This window comes from Peromyscus leucopus, chromosome 5 (genome assembly GCF_004664715.2).
Source record: "Peromyscus leucopus breed LL Stock chromosome 5, UCI_PerLeu_2.1, whole genome shotgun sequence".
NCBI lineage: Eukaryota > Metazoa > Chordata > Mammalia > Rodentia > Cricetidae > Peromyscus > Peromyscus leucopus.
This window is the reverse complement of record NC_051067.1, coordinates 79,058,634-79,085,144: the sequence shown is the minus strand read 5'-3', so window position 1 is coordinate 79,085,144 and position 26,511 is coordinate 79,058,634. Positions and strand designations below refer to the sequence as shown.

The 26,511-nt window shown below is 52.5% G+C and overlaps 1 protein-coding gene across 1 annotated transcript in view; it reads left to right on the top strand.

Annotated features, from left to right (window-relative positions):
- Znf423 (zinc finger protein 423) overlaps window positions 1-26,511 on the top strand; it is a 307,866-nt gene that overhangs the window by 51,047 nt on the left and 230,308 nt on the right. The window contains exon 2 of the mRNA XM_028891830.1: window positions 2,167-2,226. Coding sequence (XP_028747663.1) covers window positions 2,167-2,226 — 60 coding nt within the window. The remainder of the gene's footprint in view (window positions 1-2,166; window positions 2,227-26,511) is intronic.

Sequence of the window (26,511 nt, the reverse complement as noted above, 5' to 3'; positions counted from 1 at the left end):
TTGGTATGGTTTCTTTTCTGTGCCTGTAGTCCTTTTGGTCATGTTGGGAACCCAGACTGCATCGCAGAGCCTGGCCAGGGAGGAAACCCTCTTCATTCTCACAGTGTTGGACAGTAGCCTTAAGTAGAATGGGGCAGGTGGGGCATTTCTTTCTCTCATCAAGAATGTATAAAGGCCATATGCTCATACCTTCAAAAGGCAGAATGTGGGCCAGGGCTGGCATGGGGAGGTGTTGCGTGCCAGCAGCTGTGGGAAAACACATTCATGTTCTAGGCACAAGGCCAGCTGGCGTATGGGCCCCTCACTGAGAAGGCCGTGGTCAGGGCCACCGTACATACTGCAGGAAGTCTGCACCGTGGCCTGCTAACTCTGACCTTCCTCGACAGCTGCATTGGACCACTTTCCTCCTACCCCTTGTCTCCAGGACAGAGCAGTCCTCAGCTTCTTGTCCCTGCAGGGTACAAAATGGTAGATGTGGTCACATTTGCTTTCTTCTATGGCTGGTGTTAGCTCTTCTCATGGGGAGGGACCATCCTCAAGGCCAAGGACTTGGGAAGTCAGACTTTATACCTCTACCTCCTTGATGGAATTGAGTGTAGGGCTTGAGATAACACAGCTCATGAGGCCCGGGCCAAGATTTGAACCCAGGTTCTGACCAGCCAGCTCTCTCCCTCTTCTTACTGGGTGACTACTCAGCATACTGTCTTTCTGCTTTTGAGCTGGCCAGGATTCTAGACATGTCCTTTGTAGCCTGATTCATAGAGAACCCCTTTCTTCATGGACCGCTTGGAGTTGAGTTGGAGCCAAACTTGCCCTCATTAGCTGTGGAGGCTAGGTGCTCCTCCGCCACCGAGGAACATGGAGAACAGTGCTTGACTCACAGTGGGCACCCAGCTATTCCAGCTCCAGCATCAAGGGCAGAGAGGTGGGTGGCTCAGGTCCTTTCAGCTTGCACGTGTGCAGAGCTGCAGAGCCTGTTAAATCTGAAAAACATGTGTGCACATTTTTGGCTTAAACAAAGTTCCATTTACAAAGTCCATAACCCAGCTTTAATATTATTATGTGCTCCAGACTGGGACTGATTCCAGGACGAGAGTGCTATTATGCTGTATAGTGTTTCTCCCCTGTTCCCCACCAGCCTGGTCTCAAGTGCTGGGGTCTGGGATGGGGAGACTCCATCCCTGTTAAGCATCCTTCTGTGGGGTCCAGGCTGAAGTGGGGGAAGGTGAGTTCCCTTGCCCTGTTACCAGCCAGTGAGCTGCAGTGCTTCTATCTGCAGGCCATTGTGTGTGCTGAGGTCTGTCTGCAGGTCACATGTGTGCAGAATAGTGTCCTGAACTTTCCCAACCTCCAGGAGCCGCTCTATCTGCTCCTCGCCATTATCAAAGCAGCCTTTGTAGCAGTGGTAGGCAATGTGGCCTTTGGTAGGGGAAAATGCCTGCAAGATTAGAGACTGTTCTCAGTTTTGCCTCATATCTGTGGCTGGCAGATGTTTTGCTCATGAGTAGAAACTGTGTACTAATGGTTGTAGCACTAAGTAGAGAAAGATTCTGATATGTCTGGCTGGTGGCAGTGCTGTGATTGATTAGTGATGTCTGCCAGGATGTAGGGCTATGGAAACATAATGGAGACAGTACTTACTTGCCATTCATGTTTGATACTTTTTATTATTTATAATCTTTGTGTGTGTGAATCTATACGTTTGTATGTATATATGGGGCGTGCGTGCGAGCGTGTGTGTGTGTGTGTGTGTGTGTGTGTGTGTGTATGTACACATGGAGGACAGGATAGCACTTTACCTTGTTTGAGACAGGATCTCTTGTTTGCTGTTGTGTACACAAGGCTATCAGGCCTATGTGTTTCTGGAGATTCCCGTCTTCGCCTCCAGTCTTGTGTGGGCTCTGGGGACCCGAATTCAGGTCCTCATGCTTGCAATCCATACTTCACCCACCAAACGTGCCCTGGACCCTGTGCTCCTCTCTGGTCACGGTTTCAAATCTGTGACACCAGCAAAGGCCACCTTGTCGTAGGTGTTGTGCTGCCCTCCCCTTGGGGGCAGATGGCATATAAATACCCCCACAGTGCTCCCATCTTCCATGACCTGTCCTACCCCGTGATCTCTGTGTACAGCGTCCAAGCTCACAGCCCTTCTTTCTTCTCTTCCAGTTGAAGAGGGGGAGGCCTCGGACTTCTCGCTGGCCTGGGATTCCTCTGTGGCAGCTGCAGGTAAGTGCCTGGGGGCTGGTGGGGCATTGCTGGGGACTTGGGGGACTGGCCCAGAGATCCAGAAAGCCACCCAGCTGGTTATGGAAACGGTATTCTTCATGTCACATTCCTGTGTCTAGTCCAGACTTCCCCATGCAACACGATTATATATCTATTCCATATGGCCAATGAAATCCATTCCATATGGAGACAAGTACGCCCTTTTCCTCCCAAGGGCCGTGGGCCCGTCCTCTGGGCAAGTTAGATGGGTGGTGAGTCCCTCACTGACAGGCGTGGTGTCTTCGTCTCTGAGTGCCACTGACATTCTCGCCAACACTTTAATAGATTGAAACTCCAATGGAAACCAGAATTCCTTACTGCTGCCCCGGGATGGACTGTCAGGCCTGAGAATATGCCTTCAGGGGAGAAGATGGGGGAGCAAGCTCAGACTTGTGGGATGTGTGGTGTTGTGGGGTGCTGGATGATGTGACTGTCGGGGCCTTGGGTTTTCTACCTCAGACTTTCTCCTCTTGCAGCTGTTTCCAGCTGTGAGAAGCAGCTGATGCTTGAGGTTTTTCAAACTGGTAACCCCCTGTGGCAGCCCACAGGGCTTGAGGCTGGACCTGGCTTTGGGACCCTGGGGCTCTGGAGTGGTAGTTCTGCATTCAGCCAGAGCCTCCCATTGCGTTGAGTCCCCGTTCTCTGTCTGGCAGGTGACAGGATTCCTTTTGTTGTTCCTCTTAGCCACCTTGTGCCAGGTGTGTCCCCGGATTCTGAAAAGCTGCCTCCGGATTCGTGCCTGATGGGTCCTATCAGATAATCATTACATCCAGCCTTCTCTTTTAGTTGTGGAAACTGAGGCAAGAGGGAGCAGTGTTGGGTACACATTTCAGCCCTACACATATTTAACATTAACGGTTGTACATTTAATTTGTGACTTTGTAGACATGTATGGCTCCTAAGGCTCACCTCACTGAAGAAACTGAGTTGTCAAAATGTTTTGAGTGACAACATGTAACACTTAGACTCAGCAAAAATCTTTAAATTTACTTTTATTTGGTGTGTGTGTGTGTGTGTGTGTGTGTGTGTGTGTGTGTGTGTGTGTTTTGCAGGAGCCATGTTGTACGTGTGGAGGTCTGAGGACGGTTTTACGGAGTTGGTTCTTCCCTTTAAGCCAGTGGTTCTCAGCCTTCCTAATGCTGCGGCCCTTTAATAGAGTGCCTCATGTTGTGTGACCCCAACCATAAAATCACGTTCGCTGCTACTTCATAACTATCATTTTGCTACTGTCGGGAATTGTAATATAAACATCTGTTTTTGGCGACCCCTGTGAAAGGGCTGTGTGACCCCCAGAGGGGTTGCGCCCCACAGCTTGAGAACCACTGCTTTAGACCTCTAGGTGGGTTCTGGAGATTGAAGGCAGATCTCCAGGCTGGGTGGCAGGCACCTTTTCTTGCTGAGTCATCTCACTGGTGCCCCACCAAAAATCTTGAAGATGGCTTTCAAATAACTGAGCTGCGAAGGATGTAACAGACTGAACAGGAGAGCCCGGGGGTGGGGGTGGGGTGGGGGTAGGGGACGGGACGGGACACTGGCCTTGATCTCCAGTCCCCCTGCTTCTGGCCCAGGGCCTTCCAGAAGCTCAGAGTGCTGTTTGTGGCCTGGGTGTGGGACTTGTTATGTCTGGGAGTGGTCTGTCACCCTGGCCCTTTGTGACAAAGACTCCCTCCATGGGGGAAACTGGTTGGAAGCCTGAGCAAAGGGGATGCTCCAGTTTGAGGGACGCAGAGGCAAGACTATGGGTCAGTGCTGTCCTCGTCTCCCTTTGAGATGGAGAGAGGCACCCCTATGTTTGCTGAAATACAGTAGTAACACTGGGCCGGGCATGGTGGCGCATGCCTTTAGTCCTGGCACCCAACAGACAGAGGCAAGTGAATCTCTGTGAGTTCAAGGCCAGCCTGGTCTGCATAGTGAGTTCCAGGACAGCCAGGAGTATGAAGAGAGACCTTGCTTTAAAAAACAAACAAACAAACAACAACAACAAAAAACCCAGACAAATGTAATAGGGATGTTCAGTTCCTGACAGATGTGTGTGTGAGGAGGTGTGAACTCAGGCTATGCCAGCCTCCTGAGAGGAGCCTGCTGTGCCCCAGAAGGCTGCCACCCCTGTCTGTGTGTGCTGTCTTCGCTCCCGTGGTGGAAACAGTGGTGGGGTGTGAGGGAAGCAGTGTGGCAGTGGCTGTGATGGGAAGAGGGTGTCTGGTTTGCAGGGGTCAAGGAAGTGAGGCGTCTTCTGGCAGGTAGGAGGCAGGGGCGACATCCACAGTGCTCAGTGCCGCCTACGTTTCTGTGACTCCACAGTGTGCTGGCCAGTCTCTGGGCTCCCTGGGCTCCCAAGAGTGATGGGAGAGCCAAGCATGCCCCGTTCACCCTTGTGAATCCCCTCTGACCCTAGGGTCCCATGGCCACCATGCTTTGTGGTTCCAGAGAACGTAGGGCCTCCTGTTAATTGATGTGGACAAGCCAGAGCTGGCTGTGGACTGCTCGGCTGCCTTCTGGTGTGCTGGGATGATTTTTTAATAGAGCATGTGGTCGTCTCTCCTACCCAGTTCTGTTGGACTTGGGCCATGAAGGAACTTGGGGGCCCTGAGTGCAGGCTTGTGAGCTGGCTCTAACCCTGGGACAGGATGAGGGCAGCGTAGCAAGCAGCCCTGTCTGTGGGTGGTGACACATTTATTAGGCATGTAACTTAGTGTGTGCCAGTCAGTGAACCCTTCACCCTCGGCATCATTGTGATAGCTCTGTGAAGTGACGCTCTTTCCAGTGGTAATACTGTCATTTTTCTGTGGGATGGTTTGGGGGCCACCTGAGGAGGACAGGGTTAAAGGCCCAGATGAAGCCTCTTTGTCTGGTAATTGTCATTAAACTGAGCAATTGCCACTTGGCTGTACTAGCAAATGGAGACAGGCGCCATTGGGGAGTATGGGGAACGCGCCCCCCACTACCCCTGACAAGCTACTGAGACTTGCTGTCCTCATTTTCCAGATGGGGTGGGCTGGTGGTGGTGATGTCCTTAAGGCTGCTGAGTAGTGTGGTGGCCAGAGTTCTGTGGAGTGGCAACTTGAGCAGTGGCCTTTTATACCCAGAGTAAGCAACCCAGCCTTTGCCTACCTAGCAGCTCTTCAGAGCTGAGGTGGGGCCTGAGCAGTGCGGGGTTTTCAGTGAACAGTTTCTCATGTGATTGTGATCTGGAGAGTGTGTGGGCGTGCACATGTGCGTGCGCACATGTGTGTGTGCACATGTGTGCGTGTGCACGTGTGTGCGTGTGCACGTGTGTGTGTGCACGTGTGTGCGTGTGATCTGCAACGGATAGCTGGTGTTTTTGTCAACTGCTCTCCACCTTACAGATTGAAGCAAGGTCTCTCCCTGGAGCTCAGTTTTGATTAGTCTGAGTACGCAGCTTGCTCTGGAGATTTTGGCTCCCCCTCGTGAGTGCTGGATTACAGGACTGCTGCCAGGCCCATCTGGCTTCTACCGGGTCATGAGGATCCAAATCTAGGTCCTAATGCTTGTGGGGGCTCTTCACTGGATGAGGCATCTCCCCAGGCTAAGATCTTGATTTTCACACCCCTAAAACTCGGGAGGTGGTGGTATGTGTGTGTGTGGTGTGTGTGTGTGTGTGTGTGTGTGTGTGTGTGTGTGTGGTATATGTATGTGGCAAGTGTGTGTGATGTGTCTGAGTGTGTAGGATATGGGCATGTGTGTATGTGTGTATGTGTGAGAGAGTGATGTGTTTATGATACATGTAGAATATATGTGTACCTATGTGGGTTGTATGTAGTGTGTATGTACTGAATATGGTATATAGTGTATGTAGGGGCTATGTATAAAATCTGTGTATAGTGTGTACATGGGGTGTAGACTGTGCTTGAAGTGTGTGTGTAAACTGTGTGTGGGCTTTGTTAATGTGGAGGCTGTGTATGTAGGGGCTATATGTGTAGTGTATGTGGTGTGAGTGTGTACCTGTGTACCTGTGGCTGTGGCTGTTTGTGATGTGGGGGCTCTGTGTATGTGTATGGTTGCGTGGGCTGTGTGTATTGTGTGTGCATATGGTTTTTGTGAGTTATGTGTATATTGTGTTGGGGCTGTGTATATCTGGTGTGTATGGAATATGTGTATGGTGTGTGTGGGTTATATGTATATTGTGTGCATAAATGAATGATGTGTGTTTGGGCTGTGCCTTGTGTGGGGCTATGTATATATAGTGTGTATATATGGTGTGTGTGGTGTGTGGTGGTTTTGTGTGTATAGGCTGTGTGTGGTCTATGTGGTGTGTGTGGTGTATCTGAAGAAGAGACATTTTAATTGAAGAAGTTCTGAACCTGTTTTGAACCTCAGCTGCCTCTGAGCACCCATGATGAGTGGATGTCACTGCAAGAGGGATTTATGATCTCAGCGGCTCTTGCTTGCCAGCTTGGGGTGTGAACTCCTCAGAGAGGTGGGTCATCTTTGCTGATGGGAAAAACTTCTGGGAGCCACAGCCAGAGCTCTTCCTCCCCTAGACTCCCCGAGGCCGAAGTCAGAGGCCTCTTTTCCTTCCAGAACCTTAGGGGACCCAGTCCAAACCCTCACTTCCCCCCAGACTCCTGGGTGACACAGCCAGAGCTCCTCCTCTTCCCCTGGACTTCTGGGGACCACGGCCAAGAGTGTCTTCCTCCCCTGGACTCCTGGTGGTAGAAAAGTGAACTAGAAGATGACATGACACAGGCCTCGCTAGAGGCAGCTGTCGCCCAGCCCCTGGCTGCACTGCGGAACGCTGGACCTGGAGCTGCCGGTCATCTGGGATCTGCAGAAACAACACAGAGAGCTGAGTCCAGACAAAACTGTTAGACTCTCTTATTTTTTTTTAAAAAAATAGCAACTCGGTTTTAAAAGCAGCTTTTCGATCACTTCATTCACTTAATTAAGGAGGACTTTTGAGGCTCTCCTCCTGCTCAGAGATGTGTGGGACCATTGTCACCGTTGGGGAAGAGACGAACCCCTCTAAAGAAGCCTGGTGCCCCTCTAGCTACTTTCCTGCTCTTCCACCTCTCACGTTCTGGGTAGGCCTGCGGCCCTTCCATCTCTAGTTTCCTGCTGTGGACATTGCCTGTGGCTGCTGGCCCCCGGAGAGTGTCTGCTGACTGGGTCCCTTCACCTGCACAGTGATGGCGCGGGCTGTGTTGACCTCGTCCCTTATGATGGAATAGGATCTCCAGTCTAGACAAACTTCATTCTGTTTCTCGTCCCTCCGTCTATGGACTCTTGCTGGGCACTCACGTCTTTGGCTGCTCTGCCGGGTGCGACCATTAGTATTTTTGTGCAAGTTTCTGTTTGAACACCTGTCTTCACTCCATGGGTGGAGTGGTCGGGACCTGCAGTAGCGTGGGGTGAAACTTTGTGGGAGGCCTGGCTGTTCTGCCCAGCGGCTGCACCCTTTCATTTCCTGACGGCGGTGTGAGAGGGCTCCCCTTTCTCCATGGCCTTGACAGTTGTCCTACCGGGGAGAAGGAGGCATTTCATTTTGAACGACTTGTAAATTACTGTTCTGGCCAAAGAAACTCCTTGTATCAACCACTTTTGGACTGGTCACAAGTAAGAAGGGTGTGTGTGTGTTTGGAATGGCTTTCCCAAGGGGGCACATCACAGGCTTGTGTTCAGGTCTCCAGCCTTGAACCTGTCTTCCTGCCCATGTCCTCCCTTCGCCCTGCCTTCCTGTCCATCCCAGTGTGGATGGGATCCCATCCCCTCTCCAGGGTCCCTCTTTCTTCTGAAAGCCTTTTGGAAAGTTCTGGTAAGGATGTGCGTGCTTCTGAGTTTCTCAGTGTGTGGCTGTGAGCAGCCAACCAAGCCTGTGCCTCTTTGTCCCCATACCTGTCACTGATATGAGCCCCGAGGCAGAGATGCTCACCCTCCTGTCTGTGGCCTTGGTGTCACTGGATGGTGCCCTCTCCTAGCTGGGTTCAGGGAGAATGAAGCTTTCTTCCAACATGGCTACTATGGGCTGAACGACGGAGCTGTGGAGGAGGAGGGTCTTGCGGGCTGACTGTTGGGTTGGAGATGTGTGAGGCATGGTTGATTAATGTTCCTTGACCTGCCTGGGCAGGTTAGCAGGTTGATTCCTGGCTATGTGACACACACGCTTGCGGTTTGCCACACTCACTGTGATCAGCCATTGTACTGGCCCAGCAGCTCGAGACTATGGATGCCGCGCTGTGGTCAGAGTTGGAGGCCTTCTTGCCAGGTCACTGGTCTCGTCCTGGCTGGTGGAAACTGTTACTGCTGTATAGTAGATGCTTTTGGAGTCAGATCTCGTCAGCTTTGGGTATGAGGCCCAGAGACACTTCTGATTGCTTCCAGGTCACACAGCCAAAAGCAGCAGAGCAGGGATTTGAATCCAGGCAGCTCATACACGAACTTCACAGCTCACCCATAGATGGCAGACCTGCCTGTAAGAATGCTGTTTCCCTGTAGAAAGGCCAGAGACACAGTGACAGGTTGGCACTGGTGCACGGCACCTAGGTCAGCGGAAGAGTCCTGCTGGAGCAGGTCTAACCTTGGCTAGGGCTGGTCTAACCTTGGCTGCTGCCTGGAAAATGCCTACTTGAGATCTTCTTTGGGGAAAATTGAGTCCTGGTGGACACGCTGGCCAGACTTTCTTTTCATCACCGCTCTCCAGGCTGCCCTACCACACTGAAGTGTTGGGTGCAGGGCCGGGGCAGGGGAAGAGGTTGCAGGGGATGTGGTGGATGGGACCAGCTTGGCTGCCAGGTTAGCACCAGGGGCTGAGTATCCATTTTTCTGGGCTTTGAGGGGCAAGCATGTGGAGCTTCCTGTTTCCTTTTAGCGCGGTTCCGGTTAGGGGTAGGGTGTGGTCAGCCCCCACTTCCTGCAGTCTGTCACCTCCAAGCTTTGGCTAGGTGATTCAAGGGGAATGTCCGGAAGAGCGGCCCTTTTGATGTGGGAGTGGAAGCCACTCGGGTCCTGTTTGGTCAGAACGTGTGCTGACTGACTATTTGATTGCAGAGCTTTCACAGAGCCTGTGTCTGCAAACCCCCCTGCCCAGGCCCCCCAGCATTGCCACTCATGCCTTTCACATCGCAGGCCTTTGCAAAGCTCCTTCATATCCTTCGACCTAGGTGAAGGCAGTGGACTGGCTCCATTGTCCCTCCCAGGAAACAGCCTCGCAGACTCCCGAGTTCTGTGCTTGAAGGCCTGGGGGGGGGGGGGGGGGTTCGCGCTGCTGTCGGGTGTGGCCTCCTACCTCAGCTTCTCAAGGGCTGGAATGACAGGCGTGTATCACCACACTCAGGCTCATTTTCCCCTTTCAGTTCCCAAATGAAGGCAGTCAAGACTGACTCGCCCCTTCTTCCCTGCTTCCCCCATATTGTTCCTCTCCTGGAGCTTCCTACTCTGGGTTCCACGCTGTCCCTCTGGCTGGGAGTCCCCTTGCTCTGTCCCCTGGTGGAAGCTACCCCAGGGTCCCTGTGGACCCCAGGCTGCTCTGGAGGGGGTTGTCCACCCTTTGTGCTCTGTCCCCCTCCCCTCATCCTCTTGATGAGGACCAAGGGACATTTTCAAGGAACAGGAAAGTCTCACTAAAGAGATGTAGAATTTCCTAGCATTTTAAAGACTTATGAAATGCGTTTTTATACAAGGCCAGCTGGGGAGTTTCTCATTAGCTCGGCTGGGGAGTCTGTGGGGAGTTGAGCTAAGTGGAGCCAGGCAGGCTGGGTAGGAAGACATGGTGGCCCTGAGCTCACCAGGGGAGCATGGCGGGCATGCGTCAGCTGGTTGGCTGGAAGGCCCCCTGGCTGGGCTGGCCTGAGCGGGGCCTTTGTTAGACCTGCTTCCCAACAGCACGGGGGACCTCAGAAGCCTTCAGGTGATGACTGGAGCTGAGAGGGGGCCACTCTGTTACCATGGAGAGTAGTCGGACGAGGTAGGGCATCTGTCATGTGTGCACACAGGCACAGGCACGTGTGTGTACCTGTCTCTCTCTCTCTCTCTCTCTCTCTCTCTCTCTCTCTCTCTCTCTCTCTCTCTCTGTGTGTGTGTGTGTGTGTCCGTGTGTCCAGGTTCCTGCTTTGCTGGCTTCGACCCCTGAGAGGTCCTGGTTCCTTCCTGGAACTGGGCAAGACATGACCAGCTCTCCTCAGAGAATGTGGTACTTCTTAGCTTCCTGGTTCGCCTTTTCTCAGGCTCCCATCAATCTTGGCTCCTGTTGGGTCATACTCTCTGGTGGGAGCACTCTTGCTCTGACGGGTCTGTGTGCATGTCTGTGTGCTGGTAGCCAGGCATGCTGGAGCTTGGGCACAAGGAGTGAGCCTGTGAGCTCTGTTCTCTGCTACCCTTCCATTTCTCTGGTGTTTTCACCTCCATGGCATGGGGCTTGATTTGCTCAGGTCCACTCTTTCCAGCTAGATGCGGGCATTCTCCTGCTGCTTGGTCCATGGCCCCAGCCTGATGCTCAGCCGCTCTTCTGCTGCTGGCCCTGGGACTTGGTTCTGTGTGGCTTGGGGAGACCGGTGTGCAGTTCTTTCCCACCTGGTGATGATGGGTTTCTCAGGTGACACCAGAGGGTGTGGAGTGGGGGATGGGGTGATGATTCTTTTTACAGGGAGGCATCATCTCTGTGCTGTCACCCCTTCCCAAAGGCCCGGGAACCTTTCAGGGGGACACAGAAGCCTGGAGTTCTTTGGTGACTTTCAGCCTGGTCGTTAAAGAGGACCAACCTCAGAGGTGTGTGGAGATGTGTGGGGATGATGCATTTGTGGGTTGGTACCCAGCCTCTGTGTCCTGGAGGAGTTTATATCGTACTATCTGAACATGAACATGTGAGCAGACGTGTCCTTGTCAAAATGCTGACTGAGGCTTGGCAGGGCCAGACGTGCATGAGATACTGTAGTTCTGACACTGGCATGGAGATGCCACCGATCCAACCAGGCTCTTACTCTCCAGTCTCTTCTCTTACTGGGCCTCAGTCTGTGCCGTTCTTGTTCATCTTTTGAAGCAACCTAAGCCACACCTCCTCCGGGAAGCTTCCCAGGATGACCATGCTATGGTTTCTTGCCATCCTCCGTTAGTGCCAGCAATGCCTCCTGCTTCCTGTCCTGACTACCACTGCTGGACTGAAGAGCTCGCCACTGTACCCCAGCTCAGCCACTCCCAGGGTACTGCTCCCATTTGCTAAGGTCCAGAACAGCACCTTTCCTGTTTAGTATTTGCCCTGGGCAATTTAGGGCTAGATTTTTGTCCTCTTTGAGAAGAACAAAGTCTAGGTTTAGAATCCAGCTACTCATGAGCTGTGTGAGGGTTGAGTTAGTTACTCTACCTCCCCGAGGCTCTTGCATTTCCTCATCTAAAGTGGGAATGGTAGTGAGGGCTCAGGAGGGACTCTGTGTGCAGTGCTCTGTTCCCAGGGGCTTATGTCCTCTGCTCCTTTCTTGCTGTGGGCCACACATGGAGAAGCAGGCATTAGACCTTAGCTCTGAGCTTGGAGCTGGGGTGGTAGAGTCGCTCAGATCACCCTCCCTCTCATCACAAGCGGCCCCCCCCCCCCGTCTCAGTTTTGTCCCCAGGCAGGCCCTCAGAACCCACACTCCTCATGCCAACCCGACTTGGGGTCATGACTTTTCCGTAAGAGGAGCGTGGGGTGCAGAGGATCTGGTATGAGCCAAGGTTTGCTCTGAAAGGCAGAGCCCGGAGCCCATGATGCAGTTCTGTTGGTTCAGTGGGTGGGGCTGGACACACGAACTATGGAGGCAGAGCCAGCACCCGGTAGGAAATGGCCAAGGTCAACCCAGCCTGGCTGGTCCTGACGTCCTAGGCGGACACTCTGTAGACCAGCCTCTCGGTCTTTATGGTCATGGTCAATGATGCGTCAGCTGTAGGCTCCAGGCAGCGTACTGGGCTCTGGCTGCTGTCCCCTCACTCAACAGGAATACACATGGCATGCATGTACACATCCAGTCTGTCCTGCACAGAGAAGGTTTTTGTGTTTTTTTTCACACCACATAGTCTCTTTTTGACTGCTTTTTAAAAATATTTTTTGAGAGCTTCATATATCATCACTGCATTTACATAACTTATACCCCCCATCCACCCCATCCTGCTTTTTGATTGCTTTAACTGATGGCTGTACTTGGTACGTGGTAGTGGTTAGCACATCAGACAGACACTGAATCTGGTAAACTTGATACATTTTATGGTGACTGTTCTCAGGGTGCAGGGCCTTGGTACCCCACGGCCTTGCAGAGGCTGGGACGACGGTTGTTATGCTCATCGCTGACTCATTAGTGACTGCTGTCCAAGGAGCAGTCACTCAGTGCCAGGCAGGGTACCTACAGCATGCGCACGTTAACCTCCAGATGGCCATTGTGGTCCAGGGTGGTAGAGATCCGTGCTCCGCCTCCCAGCTGGTGGGCTTCTTCCTGAGCTGAGTCCAGGGTCCTCCTCCTGGAGCTGCTGGCTCATGGTCCTGGGGCTCAGTGACCTTCCTTTGGTGTGAGGTGTGCTAGGACGGGCTGACAGCTCTGATGATGTCACAGTAATGACAGGTCACAGGTGAGAACCTGCCAGGAACTATGTCTGAGTGAGAGACTGCTGCTGAGTATAAGCCTGGAGTGCAGTTCAAAGTCATGCACACACAACATGCATCTCCCCACATACACCTCCCATGACGCACAGGCACATTCAGATGGGCACATTCACACACAGGCCTTCCTTCACACACGCCCCTCCATATAGCATGCATATATGTGTGCTCAACTGTGTATGCATACCCACAAAGACACCTGCAAATGTGTGCATGGCACTTGGTTCCTCTCCTGTCCACAGTGCTGTGTTAGCACGGGGCAGCTGATGCCTGCTTCTTGGATGGTCCCTTGGCTCTTTTGCAGAGTCAGGTTGATACCAGTGCTCTCCATTTTCTTTCTTCAGTTTCTTTATTGTTGCCTTCAGGGTCTAAATCTTTTCTCCCAGACATTTGCCCCTGCTGCTGGGCCCAGTGCTGGCCTGACAGAGGCAGAACCCCGACCCTCATACCCATCTGCCTGTTTGACTGCCTGGCCTGTCTTGGCCCATGCACACCCACCTTCAACTTCGACATGGCTGAGTTCTCACCCTGCACCTGCCACTTTAAGAGCCCAGGGACCTGGCAGGCTTGTCTGCAGGGCTGGGACTGGGAGGCTGGACAGCTGCTGAGGGGAGGCTTTGTCAGCTCCCTGGCTTCTTGGAGTCTGGGTAGTGCTGGGGAAACCAAAACAAAGGCTGACAATGGCCTCCTTCCCTCCCGGGCAGCCTTGGCTGGCCGGTGCTGGGCCTGCCTGGGCGGCCTCTGGGGGCCCCTGTTATTTCCTGTGCTGGCTGTAGGGCTCCTGGCCAGCCTGGAACAGGCAGGAAGCAGGGCTGGGCATCTTCCCCACCCCCTAGGCTGGCCCTTGAAGGCCAGAGCCGTCACCACAGTGAGTGAAGGTCACTGCTCTTGTCCAGTTCTCTGGGCTTTTATGGCTTCAGCCTACTCTGCCCAGGTTTTTTTGTGGTGTGTGTGTGTGGCGACCTCCTGTCTCTGCTGACTCCCTGCAGCAGACCCCACATGCTTCCATCAGCTGTGTGAGCCCATGCTGTCTCCGAGAGCCCAAGAGCCCGCATCATCCCCCCACCTGGCCTAGCCTTTGCGGCAGAATGCTGGCTACGCAGGGTGGAGAGAAGGCCAGGAGAATTACGTGGGTTGAATGAGTTTAGATTTGACGTTAGGGTCCAGGCTGTGGTTATGGTTAATGTTGGAGGGGGGGCTGCTGAGCCCTGAAGATGCAGAGGCACAGGATCTGAAGCCTGTGGACCATTGTTTCCACCATCAACTTTGTGACAGTGTGTTCAGCACATGTCTGGGCTGCATGAGGCGTCAGGGTATAATGGGGTCCCCGCCCTCCAGGATTCTCTTCCCAGAGACCAACAAGGAGGGAGCTGGGGGGCGCACAGTACTACCTAGGAGCTGCTCTTGGAGAGTGAACCTGACTCAGTTACTGCCTCTTCCCTGGGACATTTCCTGACCTTTGGCAGGATCACAGAGCCATGACCTGCCGATTTGGTCTGAGAATAAGTGAGAGAGGAATGTGTTCAGCTGACACTTACTAAATGCTCACTGTGGTGATCTGTGACAGGATAGGAGTGGCCTGTGCCTCACCGGTCAGCCTAACTAAGAGAGGAAAAGACTAATTTTGTTGGAAACTTATAATAAGGGTTGGGCCATTGTACAGCTGATGAGCTTCCCGGCCGGCTAGTAGGCAGAGAGAGAGAGAGAGAGAGAGAGAGAGAGAGAGAGAGAGAGAGAGAGAGAGAGAGAGAGAGAATGAACGAAGCGTGGCTGTCATCCTGTCATCGTCACTGCGGCCACCCACCATCTCCGTGGCCACCATCACAGTCACGACTGGGCATGTGCTACATAAGCATTTTTCCTTGGGATTGTTCTCCCATCGACCCTGGGAAGGCACTCACGGACTAGAGCATCCTGTAACCCAGGGTTCCATGCGACCCACATGGGGAGCTGGCAGACAGCCTGCCTTGGAGGATGGGCAGCTGCATGGATGTCCGAAGTGGGTCATAATGCAGTTCAGCAACTTCTTCAGAGCCGCTTGGTGAAGCCCTCACCTGCTGTGGCTCTGTGAGCCCCGAGGAAGGCTGCTCGCTCTTTTCTGACCTGAGGTAACAACAGTGGTTACCTTGTTTTGTATCTAACTCCTGAAGTTTGGGCACCGTGGTAGGAGCTGTTGACATGGGCGAGCCCAGCTTAGCCCAGCCCTTTGTGGGGGGGGCACCCCGCTCGCCTGCCCGTCTAAAGCATTGCTGGTCGTGCTTGCCACAGACAGGCTGAGGACTTGCCTCTTACCACACCTGCCTGTCCTGCTACCTCCCGCCACGTTGTTGTATTTACTACTGTGTGTGGCTAGAATACAGCTTCTGGGAGCGCACAGCTGGGCAGTGGAGGTCCAAAAGAGATGGAGAGCTCGAGGATGGCCCTCCTTACCCCCACCTAGCTCTGATGCCTACTTGACCATCTTATGACAGAGGGATCTGGGCCTGGGCCCTTGAGGCCCGCTGCTGGCTACTTCCTCTGGCTAGCTGGTGCCCTGTAGATTTTCCATGGTGAGCCTTCCTGGGGGAATCCTGGGGGCATCTTCTATCTAGGTAGGAGGAAGGAAACTCCAAGTATGGAGGAAAGGAAAGAGGGGTGGTGAACCTAGGGGACCTGTTATCGGTTTGTCTTTTTTTTTTTTTTTTTTTGGTTTTTCGAGACAGGGTCTCTCTGTGTAGCTTTGTGCCTTTCCTAGAGCTCACTTGGTAGCCCAGGCTGGCCTCGAACTCACAGAGATCCGCCTGCCTCTGCCTCCCAAGTGCTGGGATTAAAGGCGTGAGCCACCAACGCCCGGCTCCCGGTTTGTCTTCTTTAAGAGGGACCCTGCTCCTCAGGAAGGGCGATGGAGGCCCTAGAAGACGCGTTGATGGCCATGCCCCCCGTGGCCCTCCCCCTACCTACCAGCTTGCATGCATCCTATGGGCATTTTCAGCATGTTCTGCAGAGGCCTGGGGCTGGCCTGGGTGAGTTGCCAGGGTAGATTGCACCTCTGAGGTACATGGGCTTGCTCCCTTTTCTCCTGCAGCAGAGCCACAGGCGACCCTTCGTGGGACCCTCACAGAAGCATTCAGGCCGTAGGTAGTAGTGCTTTCTGGATGTGTGAGGCTCAGAGATGCCAGGGGTCTGGCCAGCTGCTGCATCGCAAGCTGCAGCTGACTGTGTTACCGCACAGACAGCACCTCTCTAAGATGCTGAGGGAGACATGGGTGTCCTTCCAGGTCATTAGTGCATAGTTGACTTCTCCCAGCATGGGCAGTGCTGGCAGCTTAAGGACGACTATGGAAAGAACCCGTGAATGCTGGAGTTCTGCTGTCCTTCAGTCGATGGTCTGTGTAGACCCTGGGTTTTAAACTGTATATGAGCCCTCATCCTGTCCTTAGGAGTCTGTGGATGACCACATGCTGGCTGCCCTTTCTCCCTGGTCTGTAGGCTTCATATCCTCTCCCAGTTTCCTCTTCCTCCTCCCCAGCAGGAGCTTTGGCTTTGTTCATACATGGACAATTTCTCAGGTCATGTACCAGCAGGAAGTTCTGCTTTATGTCTAACTACCTCTTCAGCTGATGCTGTATGAACCTCATCCTATTGATACAGATTGTCTCCTGGATGGGGTGTGATACTGGATTACCACTGGCACAGTCTCCACAGGCCTATTTACTTCTGCAGTCACCAGTGTTAAGGCACCCCTACTGCACGTGTCCATGTTCCTGATGGTGAACTGGACTGACGAAGCTCTTCTGTGCGGAGAAGGGATGGTGCTGGGAATGTGACTGTGTGAATGGACATCGGCGTGTGTCACTGAAGTGGTCAGTAGATGACCACATGTGGTAGGTAGGTGGCATGGTCAGAGGCTTCTGTATGAGAAAAGGGATATTAGGGCCAGGTAGAAGGCCGGGGCAGTTTCTGAGGTGAACCTGTGGAGCAAGGGTTCTTCACTGAGGCTGGAGCAGAGAGCCCAAGGGGCCAGGCCGAGGAGGTGAGGCAGGGTGTGAGTGTGCAAAGCTGAGCTCTTCTGGGCATTGTTAGCTGCTTGGGTGGCCTGTCAGAATACCCCTCCAGCTGTGCATGAGCAGGAGACAGGGTGATGCCACCAACTTCTGGGTGAGGGCCAGGGAGTTGCAGTCAAGGCTGGACAGGAGTGGTCAGCTCAGCCTCTCTGGAGGGAGCACTCACAGAGTGCCAGAACAAAGAATATGAGCCAAAGGTAGGACACAGGCCCTCCAAGGCTGGTGGCTGCATTGCTGGTTCTGGATGGGGCTTACTGAGATGTGGGGCACTTGGAGGCCACTAATGAGGACTTGGGTTGAACTACGGTTAGGATGAGGCTCCTGGTAGATACTGAGGGACACTGGGGTGGGAGACTATGAGCATTTGTATCTGCGGGGGTCAGGTCACATGCTTGCACTGGGTTCCTGTCATTGTGTGGGCCACACCGATCGGGCAAGCAGTGAAGCTTGAGCGTGATATTGGACATGGCCTCTGGTGGTAGGCAGGAGTGGCCATGTCCCCAGACTAGCTTGCAAATAATAGGGCAGGTTCTGGGTTTTGTGGGGCTCGAGGCTGCTGTGTCAGATCCATCTTGATATGGTTGGTGTAGTTGCAGAATTGATCATGGGCTGGAGAGTGCTGGAGTGGGCAGAGCTGGGCTAGGAAGGACACCATTTCTTTGAAGTGAAGCCCCTCAGAGCCAAGAGTACTAGGGCCAGTGGGGACAGCCAGGGCTCTGGGTTAATGAAGTGAACTCCTGTCTGCAGTGGCCATCCGGGTTCGCACTGAGCCGGCTAGAGAGCTGGCTCCCACCCGTCCTGGAGGTGCCTCCCGCCTGGAGCAGAGCAGGTGTCTGGGAGTGGAGGCTGTCGGCGGCGTCCAGCTGTGGCGAGCCCTGGTGCTGGACTCACCGCCTGCGGAAGTGGGCCAGCCGCACCTCTGGACAGGATTAGAGGGATGGGTAATGGATTAAAGATCAAAATGTTAATTAAGAACTGGCCTTCTCTAATAAGATGCCTTCAAGGGCGCGGGCCCAAGGAGGAGGGGATTCTCATTTTTCTCATTTTGGCTACATGGTTTCCGTTGTGATGAAATTGGTTCACAGAAGGGGTGGGGGGCCCTGAGCCTCACTTTAAAGACATTTCCATCCAAGTTAATTAGCAAGAGAAAATGAGGGGCTGATCGCCAGGTGGGCAGTAGGTGGTGGCCTGGAAGGAAGACTTCAGAGAAGGCATCTGTGTCTCGGTCATCCATGGTTCGTGCCTTGGGGGCCTGGTGAGGTCTGATTCTCTCTCTAGGGTCAAAGGTTGGGAACTTGCTGTGTGACTTTTGGCTGTCCTTGTTCCTCTCTGATCACCCCTCTAGTTTTTTTCCCCCCTCATCATTTATAGATCACAAAGAAACCTCTCCTGGGCTGGTAGATCAAATGAATTTTTAGAGCCAAGTGCCCTAAGGATTCCCACCACTCCATTTGAGTGAGTTGGCTTTTGACTTCGGGGTAAGGATGCCAAGACCTTGGCCCACATTAAATTCTACTGTCTCAGGTCTCACTGTGGCGCCCAGGTTGCTTCGGTATCCCTGGAGGACACCACAATGTGATTGATGGTTGAACACTGGGCTGAACCTCAGCTTTGCCTTCTTCTGGTGGGCCTCAGTTTCTTGACCTGTAGCCCAAACCCTTAGGCTGTAGCCCTGCTCCGAAGGGTAAAGGAAACAGATTATACAGAGCCTGTGTATGCTGGCCTTGGTTGGAAGCTGAAGGCTGTCATTTACCCACAGCTCAGCTTCAGGCTTGGAGCAACTTGAGTTTCCTTGGCTTCCCAGGATGCAAAGCCCTGTTTTACCAGGAGCCACAAGAGGAGTTCTTCAGAGCTAGGATTCACTCCCAAGGCTGCAAGACTTTGAAAAACAAAAGTTTGACGTCAGTGTCCTGGGCTTGGTGGTGCAGGCATGGCATTGCAGCCCCTAGGATTGGAGGTTTAAGGCCCCTGAGCTACAGACCAAATTCAAAGCCAGCCCAGGCCACTCAACAAAATCCTTCCAAAAAGCAAACACAAACCAAAACAACAACCGAAAAAACCACAGGCAAAACCAAACATACCACAAAAGATGTCCAAAGGCGGTGCCTGTCATGGCCTGTGGTATGGGTACCATGCCGACCAGGAGCATGCGTGTTTTCTTAACTGTTGCAGAGCCTGTTTTCTCTGGAGTCGCATTGTCCAGGCTACAAAGAAAGAAGGCTCTAGGGCAGTGATTCTCAACATGACGCCCACAGGGGTCAAATGTCAGATACCGTGGGTATCAGATACTTACACTGCGATTCATAACAGCATCAAAATTACAGATATGAAGTAGCAACAAAATAATTTTATGGCTGGGGGTCAGCACAGTATGAGGAACTGTGTTAAAGGCTCGCAGCGTTGGGAAGGTTGAGAAGCCCTGCTCCAGGGCCTGGGACGATGGCTCGGTTGATACAGTGCTTGCTCTGCAAGCTCGAGGACTGAGTTCCACCCTCAGCACCCATGTAAAGAGCTGGGTGTGAAGAGGACTGAGTTCCACCCCCCAGCACCCATGTAAAGAGCTGGGTGTGAAGAGGACTGAGTTCCACCCCCCAGCACCCATGTAAAGAGCTGGGTGTGAAGAGGACTGAGTTCCACCCCTCCCCCCAGCACCCATGTGAAGAGCTGGGTGTGAAGAGGACTGAGTTCCACCCCCCAGCACCCATGTAAAGAGCTGGGTGTGAAGAGGACTGAGTTCCACCCCCCAGCACCCATGTAAAGAGCTGGGTGTGAAGGTTTGCACTTGTAATTCCAGCCCTGGGGGGGCGCGGAGACAACTGTACCCCTGGGGCTTGCTGGCCAGCTGTGAGCCCCAAGTTCCTAGTGAGAGAGAGAAAAAAAAAAGGTGGGGAGTGATTGAGGAAAACAGTTGTCATCCTGGTCTCCACATATGTGCATGTTTGTGTACACACATGCACACACGCACCCACATCCACCTGTCTTCCAAAAACTAAAAATTAGAAAGAGACTAGGCTCTTCCCTATGCTTTTTATCTGGCTGGAGGTGGGGTGTCCTCCCCTGCTTGCTGCGCTCTGAACATGCTGGGACCCTGAACCCCATTTTTTTTATCATTTGTAGTATAAAGTAACCTTCATGACCCTATTTAAACATGTCTGCCTTTAATTGCATTTTGTTTGTGATAATACCATGATTTCTGTTTTCTTTTTCTTGCATATGCTGTCTAGGCATCTCAGCATTTATTTATTTTTTCCTTATTTATGATTTTTTAGAAGAGAAGTTGTAATGGAGTACTTTTGGAGGTGTTTGTTGGTTCAGCGGCATTAAGTGCATTGCCGCCCACTTTACCCCTCCCTTCTCCAGGATTCCTGAAGTCCATTCCCCTGATATCAGCCTCCCTTTCTGCTCCCAGCATGGCAGCTGCCCCTGTCCTTCTCTCTGCTCTTTCCTAAGGTACCAATAGGTGAGCTGGGTCATTTGAGTCTGGCTGTTTCCCTTTCTTGTCTGTCCTCAGGGTCATCCACGTTACAGACTGTGTTAGGGGTTCCTTTCTTTTCAATGCCGATTGGTCCTCTGTTGTGGGCTGCATGGTCGGCCACTCCCCGCCTCATCGTCCAGGAGCAGCACACTCCTGCATCCAGTCTCTGCACACCATGACAGCACACTTGTAGAGCATGGCCCTCAGCCACGTGGCCTGGAGAGGGGAGCTGGGTGGATCCCAGCTGTCTGCATCTAGGTCCAAGGACAAGTGTGCAGGTGCAGGAGAGGCGCCAGCTTCACACAGTGCGTACACACACACACACACACACACACACACACACACACACACACACACAGATCCACACACCCATGCCCACCCCACTCCCTTCTTTTTCCCTAGGGAAAGACACCTGGTCTCCATGTCTCACTTAAGCTGAGTGGCGGCTGTGGTGTATGATGACCCATGGGCGCATCCCTGACCCCTCAAGCTGTCATGCTACCCTGGCATGAGGGAGATGGAGCCTGGGCCTGGGGAGCAAAGTCAGCTGTGGTCCCGGGAGTGCTGTGACCTCTGGCCAGCAACCCGGGCATTGTAACCACTGCCGCAAAGTGTCCGGGGTGGAGTGCTGTAAGTGAGAGAAGCCACAAGTGGGAGCCTTTCGGTCCCATCCGCATCCGTGTGCTTAGAACCAGGGGAGGATAACATCTGTGACGGAGGTGAGCGAGGCTGCCTTGGGGAACACATGGGACTGTGCCAAGGACGGAATGTCCTACAGCTGATTCGTGTGCACACTTAGGTAAAAATGTCCTGTCACCCGTTCAGGATTTATGAGTTAAACTCGGGGAAAGTGGGGAGTGAGGAGGTGCTCAGGAAAGCAAACATCGCTGCTGAGGAGCCTTGGTGGGCGTGTCCTTCCACTCTCGTTCATTTCCCTCACTGGACAACTCAAGTATTCTGAGACCCAGTCTGGTGCGGATGGCCCCATTGGCTCTCAGGCTGGGGCTGAAGGTAGGGAGCAGAAGGTTCCACACAGGTAGTTCTCAAGCGGGAGATGCTGTGTCCTCAGGTCCTGGGTGACAGCGGTGTGGGGAGGTCACCGGCCCTTGATTCCCCATGGTTCCATTAGGAAAGCAAGGCTGGAGTTGCCGGGGCCTGGGGAGTTAGTTGTTCTGGAGGGGAGCAGAACTTCCTTCCCCTCCTGGCTGGTCCTCCCCTCAGCTGCCCGAGCCCTGTGAGCCCCAGCTCTCTCACCCGGACATGGAGACAGCCATTCTTGCCTTTTGGCTCCGCAGTGTCAGAAAGCAGTCACAGGCGCTTTCTAAGACCACAGTGTCTTTGCAGCCTCCTACGGCCCAACATGTGATCATCTGTGTGGAGACTCACAGTAGGAATGGACGAGGGGCACAGAGCAATGAAGTTGGCTGGGTTTATGCCTCAGTGGGGTCCACCCACTTCTCACTGGGTCACAGAGGCCGTACTATGTCTGCTGTGACCTGGGGTGGATCTTTATTTGCAGGCCTCTCTGGAAGTATGACTTTAGCCTGTAGCTAGAGTTTTCCTGCCTTGCCCACAGTCAGGACAAATCTTTGTCACCCACCAGTCCCACAGCCACTCAGACCCAACCAAGTAAACACAGAGACTTATATTGGTTACAAACTGTATGGCTGTGGCAGGCTTCTTGCTAACTGTTCTTATAGCTTAAATTAATCCATTTCCACAAATCTATACCCTGCCACGCAGCTCGTGGCCTACCGGCATCTTTACATGCTGCTTGTCCTGGCAGAGACTGGCAGTGACTCCCTCTGCCTTCCTGTTCTTTTATTTCTCCTCTCTGTTAGTCCCGCCTATACTTCCTGCCTAGTCATGGGCCAATCAGGTTTTATTTATTGACCAATCAGAGCAACTTGACATACAGACCATCCCACAGCACAGCCAAGTGCAGACCATCTCAGACACCTGCACTCAGGCTGTGGTCCTAATCATCCTCTATGCGGACCTGCTGGGTAAAGCCAAGAGGAACCCAAGAATGGGCTCCCACAGGACATACAGAATATCCCACAGCATTAGCCTATCTTCTGCTGTTTGGGACTCAACCCTGGTTCAGTAGATTTGAACACGGATTCATTCATTCACTCCCTTGTTAAGCCTTCCCTGAAAGGTGCTCCTTTGTGTATGTGTGTGCATTTGCATTGGCGTGCGTGCGTGTGTGCGTGTATGCGTGTGTGCACTCCAGTGTGCAAAGATGAATAATTTTGAGTTAGTTCGTCAAGAAGAGGCGGAGGAGGTGGGCTGCTGGGTGCGAGTCTCCTTGTGCGCAGTGTTGCAGGTGGCTCTCCTTGCTCCCAGCTTGCTACTCTGGAATGGCTTTTCACTTGGCATGTCGGGCCTCAGCCTCTTCCAAATGCAGTGCTTCTTGAGATTGAGTCTCTGAACTCCAAAAGAGTACAACGGTAGAAGCAGGAAGGCTCCGCCGTGACACTTGCCGGAGGGCAGCTCTGCTTAAAATAGCCTTTGCTGATAATCCCAGCATTTGGGAGGCAGAGGCAAGGAGATTGCCAGTTCAAGGCCAGCCTGAGTTAAATGTCTAGATCCTGTGCACAGCAGGACAGAGCTGCCATTGCCCTGTAAACCGCACACCCCGACCCAGCACTTCACGGGTCCCAGATGTTGGTGAGCCTGCCATGCTCCTATAACACCTTCCGTTTGGCCACAACATCTGGCTGGGGACTGACCCTGGGCTCTCCTGCTGTCACCTCCCAGCCAGCTGCTGGCCCCTGTCTTGCGTCCACCTTCATGCAAAACGCATAACAAGCTTCCCTTTTATGATCAACACACTTCTTGGTTTTTCGAGACAGGGTTTCTCTGTGCAGCCCTGGCTGTCCTGGATCTCGCTCTGTAGACCAGGATGGCCTTGAACCCAGAGATTCGCCTGCCTCTGCCTCCCACGCCTGCCAGTGAACAAACTTCTATTGCAAAATGAGGCAGACATCAAAATTTCACAACAAAGTTCAGTGACTGTTAGAAAGTGCCGCTGACCAGCTATCTCAGATCTGGAGACAGAACTTTGCCAGGCGCTTCCAAATCCTATCAGAGATGTAGCCCCTCCTCTCCCAGAAGGGACCACTGGCTTGACTTCTATGGACGTCTTTTTTTTTTTTTTAAAGTTCTGTCATCCAACAGGTGGTGGTGGCGGCGCATGTCTTTAATCCCAGCACTTGGGAGGCAGAGGCAGGCCTTTGTGCGTTCGAAGCCAGCCTGGTCTACAGAGCGAGATCAATGAAAGGCACAAAAAAAAAAGAGAAATCCTGTCTCAAAAAAACAAAACAAAAAACTAAATAAATAAAAAAGTTCTGTCATCCTTGTGTATGACTCTTGGATTATCTTCTTTAGGAAGTATGAGGGATGATGTGTTAGTTATTTTTCTTACCTTTGTGACCACATGCTTACAGAAAACTACGTAAGGGTTGATTTTGTTCCCTACTCGAGGACAGAGCCCATTATGGCAGCGAGGCCATGGTGGCAGCACACGAGGAAGCTTGTCACACTGTGTGCATAGTCTGGAAGCAGAGGGAGAGGTGAACGCTGGCGTCGTCTTCCCTTTTCAGTTTTCATCAGTCTGATACCCCACCCCTGGGACAGTGCTGTCCACATTGGGGTGGCTCTCTGCACCTCATTTAAATCTCTCTGGGAGTGTCCTGCAGGCACACTCAAAGCTGGGTCTCCTGGGATCCCAAGTTCTGTCCTGTGGATAGTGAAGATGAACCTTTCAGATGGTTTTACAGACACTGTTAGAATACACAGGATACCCCTGGTGGCGAGGCCCTTGGAGAGACCATTTCCTGCCACTGGTAGGTGAAGGTAGGTCAGCATGTGACCATCACATGACCCACTCATTTGGTGGGTGGCTGAAGAAACCAGAGCTTTTATCGATGTCCATGGACGAGATACCTCAGTCCTGAGCAGATGACCACAGACAGCCCCAGTGGAGCCTCTGTGGTGAGGAGAGCTTTGTCTGCTCTTCGGTCTTGGACTAGCCTCTCTCCTTGTGTGTTAGAGAAGACCCATCTCTTTGTGCTTACCACCACACCTCTATGGGTCCTTGATATGGCACCTCCATGGTAGGCAAACCTGGGTTGACTATTGGGCTGCCCACATCATGTACAAACATCACCTTCCAGCTTCCTTGATGGAACAGGACGGCATGGGGCCAAGAGCAGGGGCAGCTCTGTTCCCTGCTGCATTGAGTTTGGTGCTCTACCCAAGTTGGGCCTTGGAAGCAGCGGGTCATGTGTCTCTCTGGGGTTGACTTCTCAAGAGCACTCAGTACTTGGAGAGATGTGTTGATGTTTTGTCGTTATGGACAGGTGGGTTGCATAGGAGAGGATTGAAACTGACTTTAAACTTGTGTGTAATGGCACAGTGCTGAACTCCGTCCGGCATGAGTTGCATGGTCTCCCTCTTGTGTCCTAAATATCCTTTCTGTGGGCCTTGACAAAGCCATCACTTTGGCAGCAGCAAGGGCCTGGTCTCCTCATTCCCTTGCTCTGGGAGGAAGGAGATAGCCTTCATATGAACTCAGGAGTTTATGTGGGAAATTTGTAGTACAGGAGGTTAAACAAAGCCAGTGATGAAGTTGAGCCCAGCCTAACACTGAGATGCCACGAGAATGTGAGTGGAAGCCCTTGGCTGTGTTTGTTAATAAGCATGTGTTGAAAGCCTGATTTTTGTCTTTGGCATGGAACAGAGGCATTGGACTCGGTCCCAACGTTAACAGCCTAATGGAAGAGAAAAGAAAAAAACAAAGAAAAAAAAAAACCTGGCCATTATGCATCAAGTAATTTATAAGTAAGGCCAAATACCTACACACAAATACTTGTCTTAGCTGTTGGGTCACCCAGCATTATAATTCTCACTTGTCTGCTCTGGAGCCCAGAGGCAAGCTGTGAGTTAGAAGGACCTCTGTCTCTGATAAGACTTGGGCTTTTAAAAGTTTTCTTGCTTTAGAAAAAACAAAAAAACAAAACAAACAAACAAACAAAAACCTCAGGCAATTATGCAAGCCCATAGCCCAGGTTCTTTGTTGGTACCCATCCCTCTATCTGTTTCATATGCTTCTGTGTCCGCTCTCTATGAACTTGGTATCAGTTCGTATGGGTACATCCCTGTATTCCCAGCCCCCTTTCCCAGTGTGCCATGAGAGATGGTGACTGTGGTACCCACATCCTCCCCTGCCAGCTCTGCACAGCTTTCAGGAAGGTGCTGGAGAGTCTCTTTGTTCAGGGTAGCAATGGACTTGGTCATGTGGTCTCTGGCCCTTTTGACTTGAAGCTTTGCTGGGTCCAAGCTTGAGGGATGGGCCAGCAGAGGCTGTCTGAGCCAGGAGATGACGAGTCGTCTCTGCTGGTCTGGTGTTCCTTGCCTAGGCCACTTGCAGGACTCCAGGGAGGTGGGCTGAGTCTCTTTGGCAGGGACAGTTCTGCAAGGCTTAAGCCCTGGATTACCATGCTCCCTTAACTCTAATACGTGTATTTTGTCACAGTCTAGCATTTCTGGAAACTGCAAAGCATCTCAGTGTCCATTTGTATATTTAATGACATGACACTGCCCTTCAGAAACATATCTAAAAACAAAACAAAACAAAACAAAAAGAAAACAAGCCGGGCAGTGGTGGTACACACGATTTTTTTTTTTTTTCCCCAAGACAAGGTTTCTCTGTGTAGCTTTGCGCCTTTCCTGGAACTCACTCGGTAGCCCAGGCTGGCCTTGAACTCACAGAGATCCTCCTGCCTCTGCCTCCCGAGTGCTCACACCTTTAATCCCAGCACTTGGGAGGCAGAGGCAGGCGGATCTCTGTGAGTTCAAGGCCAGCCTGGTCTACAGAGCGAGATCCAGGACAGGCACCAAAACTACACCGAGAAACCCTGTCTTGGGAGTGAGTTCCAGGACAGCTAGGGCTGTTACACAGAGAAACCCTGTCTCAAAAAACCAGACAAACCAAAGAACAAACAAACCTGCCTGTCGTTAAGTTTGTATTGGGCATTCATGACTTCAAAGACCCATGGGGATAGGACACCTCTTGATACAGACCAACTCCAAGATTTGAACACAGCCCAGCTCTAGGATTTGAATGAAATTCAACCCCCTCTGAA